General features: G+C 42.8%; 1 protein-coding gene across 6 annotated transcripts in view; it reads right to left on the bottom strand.

Annotated features, from left to right (window-relative positions):
- Nucleotides 1–10,223: 10,223 nt before the first annotated feature.
- Acsm5 (acyl-CoA synthetase medium-chain family member 5) overlaps nucleotides 10,224–19,028 on the bottom strand; it is a 29,662-nt gene continuing 20,857 nt past the window's right edge. For 4 of the 6 annotated variants that reach the window (XM_087571445.1, XM_087571456.1, XM_087571464.1 and 1 more), the window contains 7 exons: nucleotides 18,511–18,591; nucleotides 18,289–18,390; nucleotides 16,198–16,325; nucleotides 16,025–16,124; nucleotides 14,157–14,276; nucleotides 13,146–13,265; nucleotides 10,224–11,143 (listed from right to left, as the gene is read on the bottom strand). In XM_087571445.1, coding sequence (XP_087427571.1) covers nucleotides 13,182–13,265; nucleotides 14,157–14,276; nucleotides 16,025–16,124; nucleotides 16,198–16,325; nucleotides 18,289–18,390; nucleotides 18,511–18,591 — 615 coding nt within the window. In that variant the 3' untranslated portion in view covers nucleotides 10,224–11,143; nucleotides 13,146–13,181. 6 annotated transcript variants of the gene reach the window in all.

Raw genomic sequence — 19,028 nt, 5'->3', positions numbered from 1 at the left:
TTTTGATGAGCACTCACATGGGATACAAGTACCTTGAAGTCATTTGGAGAGATCTATCCACATTTTTCTTCCCCAGATGTCTTTCTCACCAAATTTCTAATCATGCTCCTCCTATAGCCCTGATCAACAAGCCAACCTGTTGACTACAGCCTATACATCAGGGAGAAATCACATATCTGGCTATTTCTCCTTCCAAACAAAAATGTTTGACTATGTTAGCTGCTAGAAGTTCTACCCACTGTGAAGATTTCCCTTTACTGGTGTCTTTCATGATTGTCCCAGAAAGGGACATCTGTCCACTTCTAGGTGGCACCTGCATAATAAAATACAGAACCATAGTAAACCAGCTCTTATAGTCTCTTCCTCAGTCAACCAATGATAGGGCACATTCCATGAATCTATAGGTGCATGCTTGGAAGCATAGCAGGGGTCTGTTATCACCAAAGGCCAAGTGAACATCCCTGGTCTGGGCTGCCACATGGGGACATATTGATATCTGAGGTCTGTGCAGGAATGCCCTCCTCAAACCTGGAGGTCATGGAAAAGTTGGCCCTGGGGGTGTGAGGACAGGAGTGTTGACCCTGCCCCTAGCCAGCTGCAGTACTTGGGAGAGTAGGTCCACACTTTGTAGGAGCTTCTGGTGAGCTGGCCCTGAGGGTATGAGGGTGGAAGAGCTGGTTCTGCTACTCATCCCCCCTGTGGTGGCATGGATGAGAGAGAGAGAAAGAGAGAGAGAGAGAGAGAGAGAGAGAGAGAGAGAGAGAGAGAGACTCTCCTCCTCCCTTACCCCTTGCCACCTGCAGCAGGTGGGAGACCTGAGCTGTACCTGACCCTGCAGCTCCATGGAGAGCTGGCCCTGCACCTGCCCTGAGCAGCACAGTAGAGCTGACCCTGCTGGTGGAGGCATGGCTGAGCTAACCCTAAGGGAGTGGCCATGGAGCAGATGGCCCTGCAACTTGTCTGCCATGCAGTAACCTGGGTGAGGGAGAGATGCCCACCTCTTTCACCTTACCACAGTAGGCAGGAGCGCTAACCTCAAGATTATCAAAATGGGAGATCTGGCCCTGCCTTTCACATACTGCAGCCCTTGGGAGAACAGGCTCTGCACCTCACTTGGGCAGAATAATAGAACTGACCCTGGATGTGGGGGGTTGTAGGTGAACTGGTTCCTGAGGGCATGAGCATGGGAGAGTCAGCCCTGCTTCTTGACTGCTGTGTGGTAACATTGGGGACAAGGGAAAGATCCCCTCCCCTCTTTTTTGTCCTTAACACCTGCCTCAAGTAGGAAGACTGGTCCTGAGTGGGTCATGGGAGCAGGAGAGCTGTCCTGGCCCTTCACTTCCTGCAGCACTCCAGAGAGTAGGCCCTGCACTTCAGTGGGGCAGCACAGTAGAACTGACCCTGATGGTGGTGGGGCAGGTGATCCTGAGGGGAGGAGGAAATGACTGGGATTGAGATGCATGATGTAAAATTCACAAAGAACCAATAAAAAGTTTTTCAAGAGGAAAAACGAAATTATAAAATTTGCATGTAAATGAATCATTTTACAATGATCAAGAAACAATCATTCTGGGTAAGGTAATCCAGAGCCAAGAAGACAAATGTCACATTTTCTCTCATTTCTGCACCAGTTTTGAATCTCCAGATGTATGTGTTCTATTGGTAAAACCAATATAGGTCAGGAAACTATAAGGGTTAAGGGTGGGAGATTTTCATTGTAAAGAGGATAGGATGCAGTGGTATAAAGGGGGGAAAATAAAGGACCCAGGAGGGTTGGATTGAATGGAGAATATGTGGGTAGGGTACAGGAAGAATATATATATATATATATATATATATATATATATATATATATATCTTAAATAAAGTTACCCTGTAACAGGTTGGCAATGGCCCTATGAGAAACCACCGGCTATCAAATAAAAAGCCTATTGTCAGGAATAGGCTCCTCTTTTGGAGTTGATGGCCACAGCAGTTTCACAGATGCCCCAATATTACAGGCTATTATCATTGTTCTCTATTACCCTCCAGGACTTGATTGTTAAAAGTACCTACACTGAAGCCACAGGTTCTTGTGGCTCTGACTGAACATCACATGTCAAGGAGGATGGAGAAATCAAGCTGGTATTGACCTTGAAGCATCATCCCTATTGAGAAAAGTAACTATTATCTTTGTCATCTGCTATCCTGTGAGCTACAATAATGATTGGCCTTGCAAAACCTCTCCATGGGTTCAATAGAGCATAAATGTCATGGGAATAACCAACCACTTTCTGATTGGATTTAAGACCTGCTATACAAGATATAATTTATACCTGGCACTACTATGGGGCCAAGAACCTTTGTCTGAACATGTCATAGGACCTAGGGAGAAACTACTGCTATTATTCTGTTAATGGAACACAGTATTGAATACTTCTACTTATCTTTGTACCTATTGATTAGTGCACCTGTTAACCTTCATCAGAGAAGTTTCTTTTGCAATAGATGGTGTGGTGAACATAGACCCGCAACTATTCAAGGTACAGAGAAGAGAAGACAGTGGAGTTCTTAACCCCAAATAAGGCACCTATACCACACTCCTGCCTTTGGAGGCTCAGGGATCATCACAAAAGACAAGATAAAGAGATGGTAAGCCAGAATTTTGCAAGACAAGAAAACTGTTTTTTCATACACAACAGGCAACTGAGCATGTAACACACAGTAGTTGGGACAGCATGAAGAAGACCTGGGTAAGCTCAAGCCAGATTCAACATGGAGTGGAGGTGGAGGTGGGAGTTGGGGGAAGTATGCATGGAGTTCTACCCTTAACTGAGGAGCTACTGGAAACTGAAAGTTGCTGGGAGAAGAGAGTCAGTTGTCCTTATGGGCATGGTCACCCTGCAGGTTGGGATAGGACACCCACAAGTATATGGACTGCAGAAATCGGACTTGATGGGGTTAAAAAAGAGGACACGATGTTGGGTGGGTAGAAAGAGGAGTGAATCTAGGAGGAGTCTGGAGAGGGAAGTGAATGTGACCAAAATGCATTGTATGAAATTCTGAGATAATTAACAAAATAAAAAAACGAATTAAGTAAACCACATACTGTAATTCTAGTACTCATAAGGTTTATATAGGAGGCTCTAGAGTACAAAGCCAAGACAGACTACATAGCAAGACAAAAGAAAAATACATTTCTTTAATAAATGTGGGATTGTATATTGCTTTAGGATTTTATTTTCTAAAGGTGTATTTGAATATACTTCCAATGTACTTCCAATGTATGCAAAGACCCAACACCTAAATTAAATTAAATTTATTTTAGTTCAATTATTAAATTAATTTAAATTTAAATTATTATTTAACTTATAGTTATTGAATTATTCAGGAGTGTGAAGCAATGGCTACTCGATGCTGAATACCTTTTTTTTCTCCATCTTGATTAAGGGGTATTTCTTATTTACATTTACATTTCAATTGCTATTCCCTTTCCCGGTTTCCAGGCCAACATCCACCTAGCCCCTCCCCCGCCCCTTCTATATTGGTGTTCCCTCCCCATGCTCCCCCCATTACCGCCCTCCCCCCAACAATCCCGTTCACTGGGGGTTCAGTCTTGGCAGGACCAAGGGCTTCCCCTTCCACTGGTGATCTTACTAGGCTATTCATTGCTACCTATGAGGTCAGAGTCCAGGGTCAGTCCATGTATAGTCTTTGGGTAGTGGCTTAGTCCCTGGAAAGTCTGGTTGTTTGGCATTGTTGTTCATATGGGGTCTCAAGCCTCTTCAAGCTCTTTCAGTTCTGTCTCTGATTCCTTCATCGGGCATCCCATTCTCACTTCAGTGGTTTGTTGCTGGCACTTGCCTACGTATTTGCCATATTCTGGCTGTGTCTCTCAGGAGAGATCTACACTCAGTTCCTGTCAGTCTGCACTTCTTTGCTTCATCCATCTCATCTAGTTTGGTGGCTGTATATGTATGGGCCACATGTGGGGCAGGCTCTGAATGGGCGTTCCTTCACCCTCTGTTCTAAACTTTGCCTCCCTATTCCCTCCCAAGGGTCTTCTTGTTCTCCTTTTAAAGAAGGAGTGAAGCATATGCATTTTGGTCATTCTTCTTGAGTTTCAGGTGTGCTGTGCATCTAGGGTAATTCAAGCATTTGGGCTAATAGCCACTTATCAATGAGTGCATACCATGTGTGTTTTTCTGTGATTGGGTCACCTCACTCAGGATGATATTTTCCAGTTCCATCCATTTGCCTATGAATTTCATAAAGTCATTGTTTTTGATAGCTGAGTAGTATTCCATTGTGTAGATGTACCACATTTTCTGTATCCATTCCTCTGTTGAAGGGCATCTGGGTTCTTTCCAGCTTCTGGCTATTATAAATAAGGCTGCTATGAAAATAGTGGAGCATGTGTCTTTTTTATACCTTGGGGCATCTTTTGGGTTTATGCCCAAGAGAGGTATAGCTGGATCCTCAGGCAGTTCAATGTCCAATTTTCTGAGGAACCTCCAGACTGATTTCCAGAATGGTTGTACCAGTCTGCAACCCCACCAACAATGGAGGCATGTTCCTTTTTCTCCACATCCTTGCCAGCATCTGCTGTCGCTGGAGTTTTTGATCTTAGCCATTCTGACTGGTGTGAGGTGGAATCTCAGGGTTGTTTTGATTTGCATTTCCCTTATGACTAAAGATGTTGAACATTTCTTTAGGTTCTTCTCAGCCATTCGGCATTCCTCAGCTGTAAATTCTTTGTTTAGCTCTGAACCCCATTTGTTAATAGGGTTATTTGTCTCCCTGCAGTCTAACTTTGTAAATTCTTTGTATATTTTGGATATAAGCCCTCTATCAGTTGTAGGATTGGTAAAGATCTTTTCCCAATCTGTTGGTTGCTGTTTTGTCCTAACAACAGTATCCTTTGCCTTACAGAAGCTTTGCAGTTTTATGAGATCCCATTTGTCGATTCTTGAGCTTAGGGTATAAGCCATTGCTGTTTATTTCAGGAAAATTTCTCCAGTGCCCATGTGTTTGAGATTCTTCCCCACTTTTTCTTCTATTAGTTTGAGTGTATCTGGTTTGATGTGGAGGTCCTTGATCCACTTGGACTTAACCTTTGTACAGAGTGATAAGCATGGATCGATCTGCATTCTTCTACATGTTGACCTCCAGTTGAACCAGCAACATTTACTGAAAATGCTATCTTTTTCCATTGGATGATTTTGGCTCCTTTGTCAAAAATCAAGTGACCATAGGTGTGTGGGTTCATTTCTGGTTCTCCAATTCTATTCCACTGGTCTATCTGTCTGTCTGTACCAATACCATGCAGATTTTATCACTATTGCTCTGTAATACTGCTTGAGTTCAGGGATAGTGATTTCCCTGGAAGTCTTTTTATTGTTGAGGATAGTTTTAGCTATCCTGGGTTTTTTGTTATTCCAGATGAATTTACAAATTGTTCTGTCTAACTCTCTGAAGAATTGGGTTGGAATTTTGATGGGAATTGCATTGAATCTGTAGATCGCTTTTGGTAAAATGGCCATTTTTACTATATTAATCCTGCCAATCCATGAGCGTGGGAGATCTTTCCATCTTCTGAGGTCTTCTTCAATTTCTTTCTTCAGAGTCTTGAAGTTCTTATTGTACAGATCTTTTACTTGCTTGGTTAAAGTCACACTGAGTTATTTTATATTTTTGGGACTATTATGAAGGGTGTCATTTACCTAATTTCTTTCTCGGCTTATTTCTCTTTTGTGTAGAGGAAGGCTACTGATTTATTTGAATTAATTTTATACCCAGCCACTTTGCTGAAGGTGTTTATCAGGTTTAGTAGTTCTCTGGTGGAACTTTTGGGATCACTTAAATATACTATCATATCATCTGCAAATAGTGATAGTTTGACTTCTTCTTTTCCAATCTGTATCCCTTTGATCTCCTTTTGTTGTCTGATTGCTCTGGCTAGGACTTCGAGAAATATATTGAATAAGTAGGGAGAGAGTGGGCAGCCTTGTCTAGTCCCTGATTTTAGTGGGATTGCTTCAAGTTTCTCTCCATTTAGTTTAATATTAGCTACTGATTTGCTGTATATGACTTTTACTATGCTTAGGTATGGTCCTTGAATTCCTGTTCTTTCCAGGACTTTTATCATGAAGGGGTGTTGAATTTTGTCAAATGCTTTCTCAGCATCTAATGAAATGATCGTGTGGTTCTGTTCTTTCAGTTTGTTTATATAATGGATCACGTTGATGGTTTTCCGTATATTAAACCATCCCTGCATGCCTGGGATGAAGCCTACTTGATCATGGTGGATGATTGTTTTGATGTGCTCTTGAATTCGGTTTGCCAGAATTTTATTGAGTATTTTTGCATCAATATTCATAAGGGAAATTGGTCTGAAGTTCTCTTTCTTTGTTGTGTCTTTGTGTGGTTTAGGTATAAGAGTAATTGTGGCTTCGTAGAAGGAATTCGGTAGTGCTCCATCTGTTTCAATTTTGTGGAATAGTTTGGATAATATTGGTATGAGGTCTTCTATGAAGGTTTGATAGAATTCTGCACTAAACCCGTCTGGACCTGGGCTCTTTTTTGGTTGGGAGACTTTTAATGACTGCTTTTAGTTGTTTAGGAGTTATGGGGTTGTTTAAATGGTTTATTTGTTCCTGATTTAAGTTCAGTACCTGGTATCTGTCTAGGAAACTGTCCATTTCCTCCAGATTTTCAAGTTTTGTTGAACAAAGGCTTTTGTAGTAGGATCTGATGATTTTTGAATTTTCTCTGACTCTGTTGTTATGTCTCCCTTTTCATTTCTGATTTTGTTAATTTGGACACACTCTCTGTGTCCTCTGGTTAGTCTGGCTAAGGATTTATCTATTTTGTTGATTTTCTCAAAGAACCAGCTTTTGGTTCTGTTGATTCTTTGTACAGTCCTTTTTGTTTCTACTTGGCTGATTTCAGCTCTGAGTCTGATTATTTCCTGCCTTCTACTCCTCCTGGGTGTGTTTGCTTCTTTTTGTTCTAGAGCTTTTAGGTGTGCTGTCAAGCTGCTGATATATGCTCTCTCCTGTTTCTTTCTGCAGGCACTCAGAGCTATCAGTTTTCCTCTTAGCACAGCTTTCATTGTGTCCCATAAGTTTGGGTATGTTGTACCTTCATTTTCATTAAATTCTAAAAAGTCTTTAATTTCTTTCTTTATCTCTTCCTTGACCAGGTTATCATTGAGTAGAGCATTGTTCAACTTCCATGTGTATGTGGGCGTTCTTCCCTTATTGTTATTGAAGACCAGCTTTAGCCCGTGGTGGTCTGATAGGATGCATAGGATTATTTCTATCTTTCTGTATCTGTTGAGGCCTGTTTTATGACTGATTATATGGTCAATTTTGGACAAAGTACCATGAGGTGGTGAGAAGAAGATATATCCTTTTGTTTTAGGATATAATGTTCTATAAATATCTGTTAAATCCATTTGGTTCATGACTTCTCTTAGTCTGTCTACGTCTCCGTTTAATTTCTGTTTCCATGATCTGTCCATTGATGAGAGAGGGGTGTTGAAATCTCCTACTATTATTGTGTGAGGTGCAATGTGTGTTTTGAGCTTTAGTAAGGTTTCTTTTATGTATGTAGGTGCCCTTGTATTTGGAGCATATATATTTAGGATTGAGAGTTCATCTTGGTGGATTTTTCCTTTGATGAATATGAAGTGTCCTTCCTTATCTTTTTTGATGACTTTTGGTTGAAAATCAATTTTATTCCATATTAGAATGGCTAGTCCAGCTTGTTTCTTCAGGCCATTTGCTTGGAAAGTTGTTTTCCAGCCTTTCACTCCTCAGAGTGTCTGTCTTTGTCTCTGAGGTGTGTTTCCTGTAGGCAGCAGAATGCAGGGTCCTCATTGTGTATCCATTTTGTTAATCTGTGTCTTTTTATTGGGGAGTTGAGTCCATTGATATTGAGAGATATTAGGGAATAATGATTGTGGCTTCCTGTTATATTCATGTTTGGATGTGAGATTATGTTTGTGTGCTTGTCTTTGTTTTGTTGCGAACAATTAATTTCTTGGTTTTTCTAGGGTGTAGCTTGCCTCCTTATGTTGGACTTTACCATTTATTATCCTTTGTGGGGCTGGATTTGTAGAACGTTTTTGTGTAAACTCGGTTTTGTCATGGAATATCTTGGTTTCTCCACCTATGTTAATTGAGAGTTTTGCTGGATACAGTAACCTGGGCTGGCATTTGTGTTCTCTTAGGGTCTGTATGACACCTGTCCAGGATCTTCTGGCTTTCATAGTCTCTGGTGAGAAGTCTGGTGTAATTCTGATAAGTCTGCCTTTATATGTTACTTGATCTTTTTCCCTTACTGCTTTTAATATTCTTTCTTTGTTTTGTGCATTTGGTGTTTTGACTATTTTGTGAAGGAAGGAGTTTCTTTTCTGGTCCAATCTATTTGGAGTTCTGTAGGCTTCTTGTATGTTTATGGGCATCTCTTTCTTTAGGTTAGGAAAGTTTTCTTCTATGATTTTGTTGAAGTATTTACTGGTTCTTTGAGTTGGGAGTCTTCACTCTCTTCTATACCTATTATCCTTAGGTTTGATCTTCTTATTGTGTCCTGGATTTCCTGTATGTTTTGGGCCAGTGTCTTTTTCCATTTTCCATTATTTTTGACAGTTGTATCGATGATTTCTATGGAATCTTCTGCTCCTGAGATTCTGTCTTCTATCTCTTGCATTTTGTTGGTGATGCTCGTATCTATGGCTCCTTGTCTCTTCCTTTGGTTTTCTATATCCAGGATTGTCTCCCTTTGTGCTTTATTGCTTCTATTTCCATTTTTAATTCCTTCACCTGTTTGATTGTGTTTTCCTATAATTCTTTGAGGGATTTTTTGCATTTCCTATCTATAGGCTTCTACTTGTTCATTTGTGTTTTCCTGCATTTCTCTAAGGGAGTTCTGTATGTCCTTCATCATCATGATCAAATGTGATTTTAAATCTAGATCTTGCTTTTCTGGTGTATTTGGACATTCAATGTTGCTTTGGTGGGAGAATTGCGCTCCGATGATGCCATGTAGTCTTGGTTTTTGTTGCTTGGGTTCCTGCGCTTGCCTCTTGCCATCAGGTTGTCTCTGGTGTTACCTTGTTCTGCTATTTTGGACAGTGGCTAGACTGTCCTATAGGCCTGTGTGTCAGGAGTGCTGTAGACCTGTTTTCCTGTTCTCTTTCAGCCAGTTATGGGGACAGAGTGTTCTGCTTTTAGGCATGTAGTCGTTCCTGTCTACTGGTCTTCAGGTGTCCTGAGTCCACCAGGCAGGTCACTTGGAGCAGAAAAGTTGGTCTTACCTCTGGTCTCAGGGCTGAAGTCGCTCCTGAGAGGTGGGTTTCAGCTCGCCGTGAGGGCAGAAACCAGAAGGGCCTGTCCTGCCTTCTCTCGGCACCCTGTGCACAGGGGGCCCAGATAGCGCTAGGCGATTTCCTCTAGAGTCAGAAATGTGGTCAGAGAGTATTCTCTGGCTTCCCAGGGGTGTCTGCCCGTCTGGCAGTCTAGCTCTCCCTCCCATGGGATTTGGGTGCAGGGAGCTGTTTGACCGGGTCCCTTCAGATCCGGGCAGTGTCTGGACTGCAGCATTGAGTGCCCCTATCTTCTTGTTCCCAGAGGCCCTATACAGTTTCCTCTTGGGCCAGGGATGTGGGCAAGGGTGGGCAGTACTGGAGGTCTCTCCTGCCCTGCAGTCTCTGGAGTACCCACCTGTCTGGGCACTGAGCTCTCTCTCCCATGGGGTTTGGGAGCAGGGACTCGTTGCTGAATTCTTGATCTGGGGGTATAAGTTATGTGTATTTCAACACCCTGCTGGGTCTATCAGACCATATAAAGTAGATGTTATCAGTATCTGCCCACATGAGGGCAGAGGTAGAAGCCCTGTGAATTGTGTGAGTATGGCTGGCTCTACCTGAGTGTGAAAGGTTCCCAGCAGTAATCTGCTCTCTTCTGCCTTCCCATGAAACCTTTCCACAGTCTACCGCATTTATCCAGAGGTCTCACTGTTGTCTCTTACCTTTATCCAGGCTTCAGTCAATCCCAGCTCACTAGAGACATCTCCTCCTTCCCCCTCTCTCATGTGTGTTTTTATCACCTGTATATGCATTCATATTTTATACATTTGTGAATCCATATGCATGACTGGGGGTGCAAGTATGTATTTGTGTGAGGTTATGCATGTGCATGGTGGGGAGCAGGGATTGCATATGCATGTGGAGGCCAGAGTTTCATGTCAGGAACCATCTCCTGTTGTTCTTCCACTTTATTCATGGAGGCAGGATCACTCTACAATCAAATCCCAGAGCTTGCTGATATGTCTGGTCTTTCTAGTCGGCTTTCTCTGGAGTCTCCAATCTCTGCCTTGAGGCTGTGCTACCATACTCAGGGAGTATTTGCATGCATTTCTGGGGATCTAAACTCTGGTCCTCTTTCTTGTACAGAAAACACTTTAACTATTAGAATATCTCCTAAGCTCCAATGGAGACTTCTTATGCAAACCACTATATACCTAAGTTCCCTAGGCTTGTCAGTCACTGTGGCATTTACCACAGTCATAACCTTATTGCTACTGCTCCATAATAAATAATACCAGCCTATCCACTAGACTAAACTTTTGTAAGCAGTATTGTGGATTTGTTGAAACACTGCTTACTAGAACTTTAGAATGTGACTAGTGGATTTGGAAATGGGGTCTTGGTTGCTTTCTTACTCCCTTACTTTCATGTTTTTGGGGTTGAACCCAGGGCCTTACATGTGTTAGGGAAATGCTCTACCACTGGCTGCATGTCCAACCCCTTCTTTTACTGACTTAGTTTGAGACAAGGTCTCATTAAGTCACCCAGACTGGCCATGTTTTTACTCTGTGGCTGAGGAAGTCCCTGAAACTTGCACCCCCAACCCCTTACTTAAAGTCAAAATCTGTAAAGAAGTAATAAAATTAATGTAGGTCATGGGCTTCCAAATGCCCTCATGTAGCAGGAAGTGACAGGTGTCCTTAAACAGGAGGAGTTGAGAAGCAAGTATACATGCATCCTTTGCAGGTATGAGAGAAGAGCATAAGGCACAGGACAAACACAACACTTGCAATGCGAAGAGGAACCTCAGGATGGAGCCAACCTTCCAGCACTTTGATTTTAGAGTTGTCCCTGGAATAGAGGAGACAGATTTTTGCTGTCAGCGCCACCCCATCCTGGGACTTGCCTGTAGCAAACTCATGCTGGTTGCCTTTGCTTGTTATCATTTCACAGGCCTCTACACTAAGCACTTGCTCAATAAATACATATCAACCAGTGAGGAGAAATTCTGGGATCTGGGTAGAGGTCACAGGCATTGCTTTGAGTTTCCATCAGTTTCTCCCTTTTGTGGTTAGTGTCAGTCATTCAGAACCACACCTTCTAATTAAAGGACCTAGAAGAACATGGCTTCTCGACACCGTGCCCTGGGATACTTACTACTCATGGACTGAGCAACGATTTATGAACAGTTAGAAATGAGGATGGAGGTGGTTTTGGATGCCATTTCCACTGGTATTTCTTCTAAGGGGTTGCTATGTGTGTATAGTTTACTCACAGCAGTTTCCCAGTGCATGGATATACATCTCTATCTCTCTATCTATAACATCTATATCTATACCTAGATCTAGATCTAGATCTAGATTTAGATATAGATCTGTGCATGTCAGGGCCAGAGGTGAATGTTACTGTTTTCCATTATTCTTCACCATCTTAACTTTTGGAGCTTCTCAACACCTGACTTAAGACAAATGCAGACACTCACAGTCAACCACTGGACTGAGCCCAGGGACCCACATGGAAGAAATAGGGAAAAATGGAAGGAGCTGAAGGGGATTGCAACCCCATAGGAAGAACAACAATATCGACTAACTGGATCCCCCAGAGTTCCCAGGGACTAAACTACCAACCAAAGAATATACATGGAGGGACTCTGACTCCAGCTGCATATGTAGCATCTGGCATCAATGGGAGAGTAGACGTTTGGTTCTGTGGAGGCTTGTTGCCCCAGTGAAGGGGCATGCTAAACAAATGAGGAGGGAGAATATGGATGGAGGGAGCACCCTCTTAGATGTAAAGGGGAGGGAGGATGGGAGGGTGTTTGCAGAGGAGAGACTGGAAAGGGGGACAACATTTGAAATATAAATAAAATAACCAATAAAAAACTTTGAGGGCTTTTCAGTGAGCACATAGCTTACTGATGGGCTAGGCTGGCTAGCCAGGCAGTTCTAGGGATCTTTTTCTCTTCTCCTCCCACTAAGGTTAAGGTTACAGATGTGCATAACCACAGATGGCCTTTACATAGCTATCAGGGATCTGAAAATTGGGTGCTCATGCTCACCCAGGAGGTACTTTATGATCAGCACCATTTCCCAGGCCAGGAAGAAAAGATTGCCCTCTAAAATAACTTGTTCATTAAATTAGTTGTTTCTACTTCTTAAGAAAACCTGAGAGGTGCAAGTGTCTAAGGAAAGGGACCAGTCATGTCTCCAGTGTGTTTCCTCACAGCAGCTTCCCAATGGCAGTTTTCCCTCTAACCTTTAATACAGCTTACATTTCCCCTCCCCTACCCAGGACACAGGCTGTGCCTAAGTACTTGAATAGTTACATTAATTGATCAAGCTAGTGTTAATTGATTTAATTATTTCTCTATTGTTTTGGTGTGTGTGTGTGTGTGTGTGTGTGTGTGTGTGTGTGTTTAGTTTTAAACTGTGCTTCACAGAGTATCTTTGCATACCAAATGTTTACTGTATTTTGAGTCTTTTCTTTTATAGTGAGTCCCAAAAGTGTGATTTCTAAATGGAAGAGTATGGTCAATGTTATGACCCAGATACTGTTACCAAATGACTTCATCCAAAGGGTCACATTTTACATTTCCACTGGCATAACAAGACCATGGATTAAGGTTGTGCTGATTTGTCTGTCCCAGGGACAACAGAATGCTGAAGATCTCCAGAGATGGAAGTTAAGCTTTGGTGAATTTGCTGGACTGGGCTGTGTCTGTGAGCTCTGGACTAGGGATGTTCTTGCATTTGCCAGCATCATTCCAAAATGCCCATTTGGAAGCTGACCATCTTTGATGCCTATTCTCCTCCAAGGAGTAGCTAGCCAGCCCCACTTCCTTCTCCTTGAGAACCTTCAGAGAGTCACAGCATCTTTCTTGGGTTGCGCCTCATCTCCCCCACTCTTGGTTTCTCAATTTACTCCTTAGGATCTTTCCAGAAACCGTCTTTGGCAGTTCCGAAATAAAAGCCACCTGGTGACCAAACAAACAGATACAATCATGCTTAGAAACCAAATGTCAGGGTGGGTTGGCAGGAAGGGGGAGTGGTTGTGGAGGGGGAACACCCTTATAGAAGACGGTGAGGGGGAGGGGATAGGGGGCTTATGGACGGGAAACAGGGAAAGGGAATTCCACTTGAAAATGTAAATAAAAAATATCCAATAAAGTAGAAGAAGAAGAGGAGGAGGAGGAAGAGGAGGAGGAGGAAGAGGAGGAGGAAGAGGAGGAAGGAGAAGAGGAGGAGGAGGAAGAGGAGGAGGAGGAAGAGGAGGAGGAAGAGGAGGAAGGAGAAGAGGAGGAGGAGGAGGAGGAGAGGGAGGAGGGGGAGGAGGAGGAGGAGGAGGAGGAAGAAGAAGAAGAAGAAGAAGAAGAAGAAGAAGAAGAAGAAGAAGAAGAAGAAGAAGAAGAAGAGGAAGAGCAAGAGGAAGAGGAAGAGGAAGAGGAGGAAGAGGAAGAGGAAGAGGAAGAAGAGGAAGAGGAAGAGGAAGAAGAAGGAGAGGAGGAGGAGGAGGAGGAGGAAGCCATCATTTCCCAGAGGAACTGTTGTCTTAATTCGTTACTTTCACTACTTCTTTGGAAAGCTCCCACAATTTAGGGTTTTAACCCCATGTTAACTGTGATAACAGTTAAAACTGCTAGTGCTTGGAGCACATGTGTCTTCACCTCTCAGCAAACCCTTTGCTTCTCACCTACAGATCACTAGAGAAAGAACATGTGCTTCAGAGAGGATCCAATGACAAGAGACACATGAGGTTGAAGCATCAACTGGGGTATGTGCATCCCAGCACACAGCCTGGACCAGGAGACCAGGCCATGGAGCAGGGACTCATTTTGTTCCCCAGCTTTAGGACCCTGGGTGGTTACCTTCCTGGGGTACTTGTATGGAGCAGTCACTGTCTTCACATGCTCCTGGAGTTCCCTGGTCAGGGCTTCTGGGTCATGAGACACATAGGCTGGAGAAAGGACTATAAACGCCTTTACCACCTGCAGGGAGAGAACCCCAGAAAGGATCAAGCCTTCGGAAATGATGCTTTTCTCCTTAAGCTAGTCTTGTAACTATGTGCTTACTTAAACTTAAACATGAGGGTTCAACTAGATCCTCAAGCACAGACAGTGACGTGAACAACACTGTTTCCTCATTTCCTGCCTGTTCAAACCAAAGTACTGAAGCATTGGCTTTTCTGGAATCATTTTGGAGCCCCATCTTACAATGGCTCCATTAGAAGCCAACACTAATTCCCATAAGATATAAAGACCAGGAGGAAGTTCCTTCCCAATGCCAATGGCCATTCACTTCTAGGTTTTTCTGCAGGAGGATAGAGGGGCAGGGGCTGTTCAGGCAGGACTGAGAAAAATGCAGCCCTGCTCCAGGGCCTCTGGTCTTTGGAGAGTGCTTTCTGTACATTTCCCACCAGCAAACATGCAGCTATATCACCATTTCTGTTTCAGTCATTCCAAGGGGCATTCTGTGCCTTGGCTTTGTCTGCCCAGGTTTCCCCTGGAATTTGTCTCCTGATAAAGAGGGAACAACTGTTCAGAACACAATTCCTAAGCTTGTCGAGATGGCTCTGGGGGTAAATGTGTTTGATGCTGAGCCTGACAACCTGAGCTCATTATATGGAGCCTACATGGTTTTACTCTTGCAAGGTGTCCTCTGACTTCCACACATGTGCTGTGATACGTGTGCACTTTTATTCACACACACACACACATATGCACACACATAAAATAATGCATTTTTAAAATACCTAGTCTCCTAGAAATGTCAAAGCCTACATCCATAAAGTCTCACCAACATGACTGCCTCAACATGAGCCCAACAAGGACAATACCAATAAACATGCCAGAGTAGATAGGGGAAAGCCCACAGGTATCTATGCAGCACAGAGAATTACAGGCAACTGGGGAATGTGGTGAAGGGGAGAAACAGTCTTCCCCAGGGAAGAGTTCACCAATTGGTTATCCAAAACCAAACGGTCGGTCCTGTCCTAAGTAATAACATTACACAGACTGAGCAGGTTATATTTAGGAATATATATGTATATACATATATTCCATGTATATATACATATATTAGATATATGTATATACTTATAATAACAATTAATGATAAAAGAGGCCACAAATTTGAAAGAGGGCAAGAAGAGCTATCTGGGAAGGGTTAGAGGAAGGAAAAAGAAGGGGAAAATGTTATTATTATATATATTATCATATATATTATATAACCTCAAAATAAAGTAAAGAATACTTTCTGATAGCAATGGAAGTGCTTAAAACGCCACTTGGCTGCAGGTCTACACCAACACTAAACTCTGCACACTTCCCAAATGTTTGCTAAGGGGTAGCTCTCCTTGCACACTTCCCAAAGGTGTGAACTCACTATCCCTGTGTGTTCAAACAAATCTGGCTTTTAAGAAGAGCTACCTCTTACTATGATTACTGTTAAACCTATTGTGTGCCAGGCCCTGTTCGGCCTCATTTGGATTGCTTGGATTGTCTGCCGTCCAAGTAAAATGGAATTTGGCTTTCGCATCTTGCCTTTGTAGAGTGTATTTATGATTCTAAAGGAGGTTAATCCGAAGGAATGTGTGACTGCAGGTGGGGTTTCAGCTTTGTGGTTCTAGGGGTGGGGCTGAGACCAAAGGAGGGATCTGCCACTCCTCATTCCCCTTGTTCCTTTGGGTGCTTATAAGTAGAAAACAATGACCTTCTGTTCTTCCCTGAAGGCTTACCTCTCCCCGGATGGGGTCTGGGCTGCTGACCACAGCAGACTCCAGGACAGCCGGATGCTCAGCCAGTGCACTCTCTACTTCCACAGGCCCAATCCGGTAGCTGGAAGAGTCAAACTTTTCACATGACTTCCCCTCCCCTCTGGATGCTCAAGGAGAGGAAGAGCTAAACTGACCTTGAAGAGTTGATTACATCATCATTTCTCCCCACGAACCAAAAGTAGCCGTCCTCGTCCATATGTGCTCGGTCCCCAGTGATGTAAAAGTCTCCTTGCTCTGATGCTACTGTCTTCTCAGGATTGTCCTAGAAGAGAGGGGAGTCCATGGAGGATCATTTGGGAACAACGATTTAGGTCAGCTCCTGACTGAAGAGCCCCCAGTGGCCAGCCCCCTTCAACAGGTGCTTTATTGGTTGTCAAGCTGTCCAGAGTTTCTGACAGGACAGAAGGCTGGAGTCCTGCAGATTTGTGACTTCCCTTCCCTCTTTTAATTAAATGAGAGCTGCTGGGTAGGATCCCGAGCAACCACTCATGAGCATCCTTAGAAGAGGTGAACTCATGAGGTTACACACAGGGCAACTGGTGCTGGGTAGGCAAGAACACTGAGCCTAGGCAACAGAAAATAAAGGGCTTGAAACCTCAGTGATACAGTAAAGAAAAAGTCAAGTTATGATTCTAAAATTACATGTACGTGCATGCATGCATGTGCGTGTGTGTGTGTGTGTGTGTGTGTGTGTGTGTATGAATGTGGACAAATGCTATTATTGGAAGTCAGAAACAGTTTCAGGTGTCAGACCTTCCTGACTTTATTCTAGATGGGTCTATTTTTGGATATTTGCACTGCATGCACCAGGCTAGCTGGCCCAGGAGCTTCTGTGGATTCTCCTGTCCCCATTTACTCTTAGGAACTGGGATTTCAGACATGTGTGCTACTATGTGGGGCTTTAGGTAGTTTCTGAGGATTCAAACTCAGGTCTTCATGCTTGCAAGGTAGATGTTTTACTCACAAAGCTGACACAATAGCCTAATTCCAAAAGTCCTAAAGAAAATGTTACTATTTAATGGAAAGAAAAACTTACTAGTGCATGCAAAAATCTGTGTGACTGGTAAATAAATTATCTTGAGTCTAAGATACAAAAAATGGAACTTTCATGATTCCATGTATAGTTTTTTAAAAGAAAACAAAATTACTATATAGCAACAACAATTTGCCAGTTGCTTCATGTTTGAGGTAAAGCATGTTGAATGTAAAGGATCTCATGGAATGGTGAAAGATTATTTAAACAAATGGAAAGACAGAAAGAATGAGTAGGAGTTAGTGAGATGGATCAGTGCTCACCTGATCATCTGAGTTCAATTCACAAACCTACATGGTGAAAGCAGGGAACTGACTTCACCGAGCTGTCTTTTGACCTACACACACACAGTCTGGCATATGTGTGCTCGCGCGCGCACACACACACACACACACACACACACACACACACACACACACAATTAATTAGTGTAAGAAAATTAGAAAGAATGAGTGGAAAGTCAGCTTCTTCTGGGTTGGTTTATAGACTTAATGAAAATCCAATTAAAATTTCTAACAAATGTTTTCATGGGTCTTGACAAGTTGATTTTAAAATGCACAGTCAGTCAGCTTAGTATATGAGCTACAGGGTATCTCTGTGACAAGTAGTTCTTAATTCTTGGCTGCGCTTTCAAATTACGCAGGGGCCTGATCCTCATCATCCCAAAATTTAGTTGATTTGATTTAAGTGGTTGTAGGGATCAGTACTAGTTGAAGCTTCCTGGGTGTTTCTGATGCACATCCAGGCTTGAAAGTTTTACAGAAAAGAATAGGAAGAGATTCTAGCCAAGGTCTAGAGGACAGATAATTACTATCTTATTTTGGAACCTTGGACTGAAGTTCAACCAACAAACCAGAAGCAAACATCTTGAAAACTTGGTCTAGCACCAGCTTGCAGTTGGTTCTTCGGTAAGAAACTTTGCTTTCCAGAATTTAACCTTTCCTATCTGTGTTTGTGCTCTCAACACACTCTTGTTTAAGCATAGGACCTTGCATATAAGTTGTTTGACACCGGATAAGCCATCCACTTTTGTACCTTCCTTGTCAACAGCGGTGTTCCTAATCAATAACTATAGCAACCAACTCAATGCAGTTACTACAAGGGTCATGCTACAGATACTTACAAAACATGCTTCTCAAGGTCTGCATGGAGTGATTACTGTGACTCCTCCCAGCTGTTCCCCACAGCTTACCAGATAGCAGTTGAAGAAACAGAAGGGTCTAGTAGGTTTGATGCGGATGGCAATATTTCCCTCTTTTCCTGGAGGCAGGACATTACCCTCCTCATCTACAATCTAACAGAGAGGTCATAGTATGGTATCTGAGCATCCTTTGTACAGCCAAGTTACTCAAAAGGTCACCCTGCATCCCCCAGAGCATAGATTGCTCAGTGCACTGTCACAGAGGCTGCCTACCTGCACATCATAAGGTGGGCTTGCTTTCCCCATAGATCCAGACTTGATCGTTGAGCCTCTAAAATTGCCACAGATGAGGACCTGGAGAGAAACCAGTGTTAACCATGGGAAGCCTCCATCCCCTTGTTTCCTGGTCCATGCTGGCTCTCACCTGCCTTCTCGTTCTTCTTCCTCCTCTTTTTCTGTCATCTTTCTTTCCCTCGCTTTCATACTCTTCCCTTCTTTTCCCTTATTTTTAAAATCTTCTCTGTCCATGGCCAACAGTCCATTAGGCACTTGTAGTGTTCATGGGTAGAGAACTAAATTGTCATTTAGCTCAAAGATTCACTCACTCCCACATCTTGCCAAGATGGTTATAGGGTTCACTGCTTAAGATTTTATTTAAAAAGACATCATGGGCTATTCTGGAGTGACAATTTCCTTGACCAATTATGAGCATTAATCTTTATTGTCAACTGGATTGAATTTAGAATCCTCTAGAGGACAGTGTATATCTGAGAAAAGGAAACCATTCTGGA

The sequence above is a fragment of the Rattus norvegicus genome, chromosome 1, assembly GCF_021556685.1.
Source record: "Rattus norvegicus strain SHRSP/BbbUtx chromosome 1, alternate assembly SHRSP_T2T, whole genome shotgun sequence".
NCBI classification, from domain to species: Eukaryota; Metazoa; Chordata; class Mammalia; order Rodentia; family Muridae; genus Rattus; species Rattus norvegicus.
The sequence above is the reverse complement of the archived record's forward strand: the minus strand, read 5'-3'. Positions and strand labels throughout refer to the sequence as shown.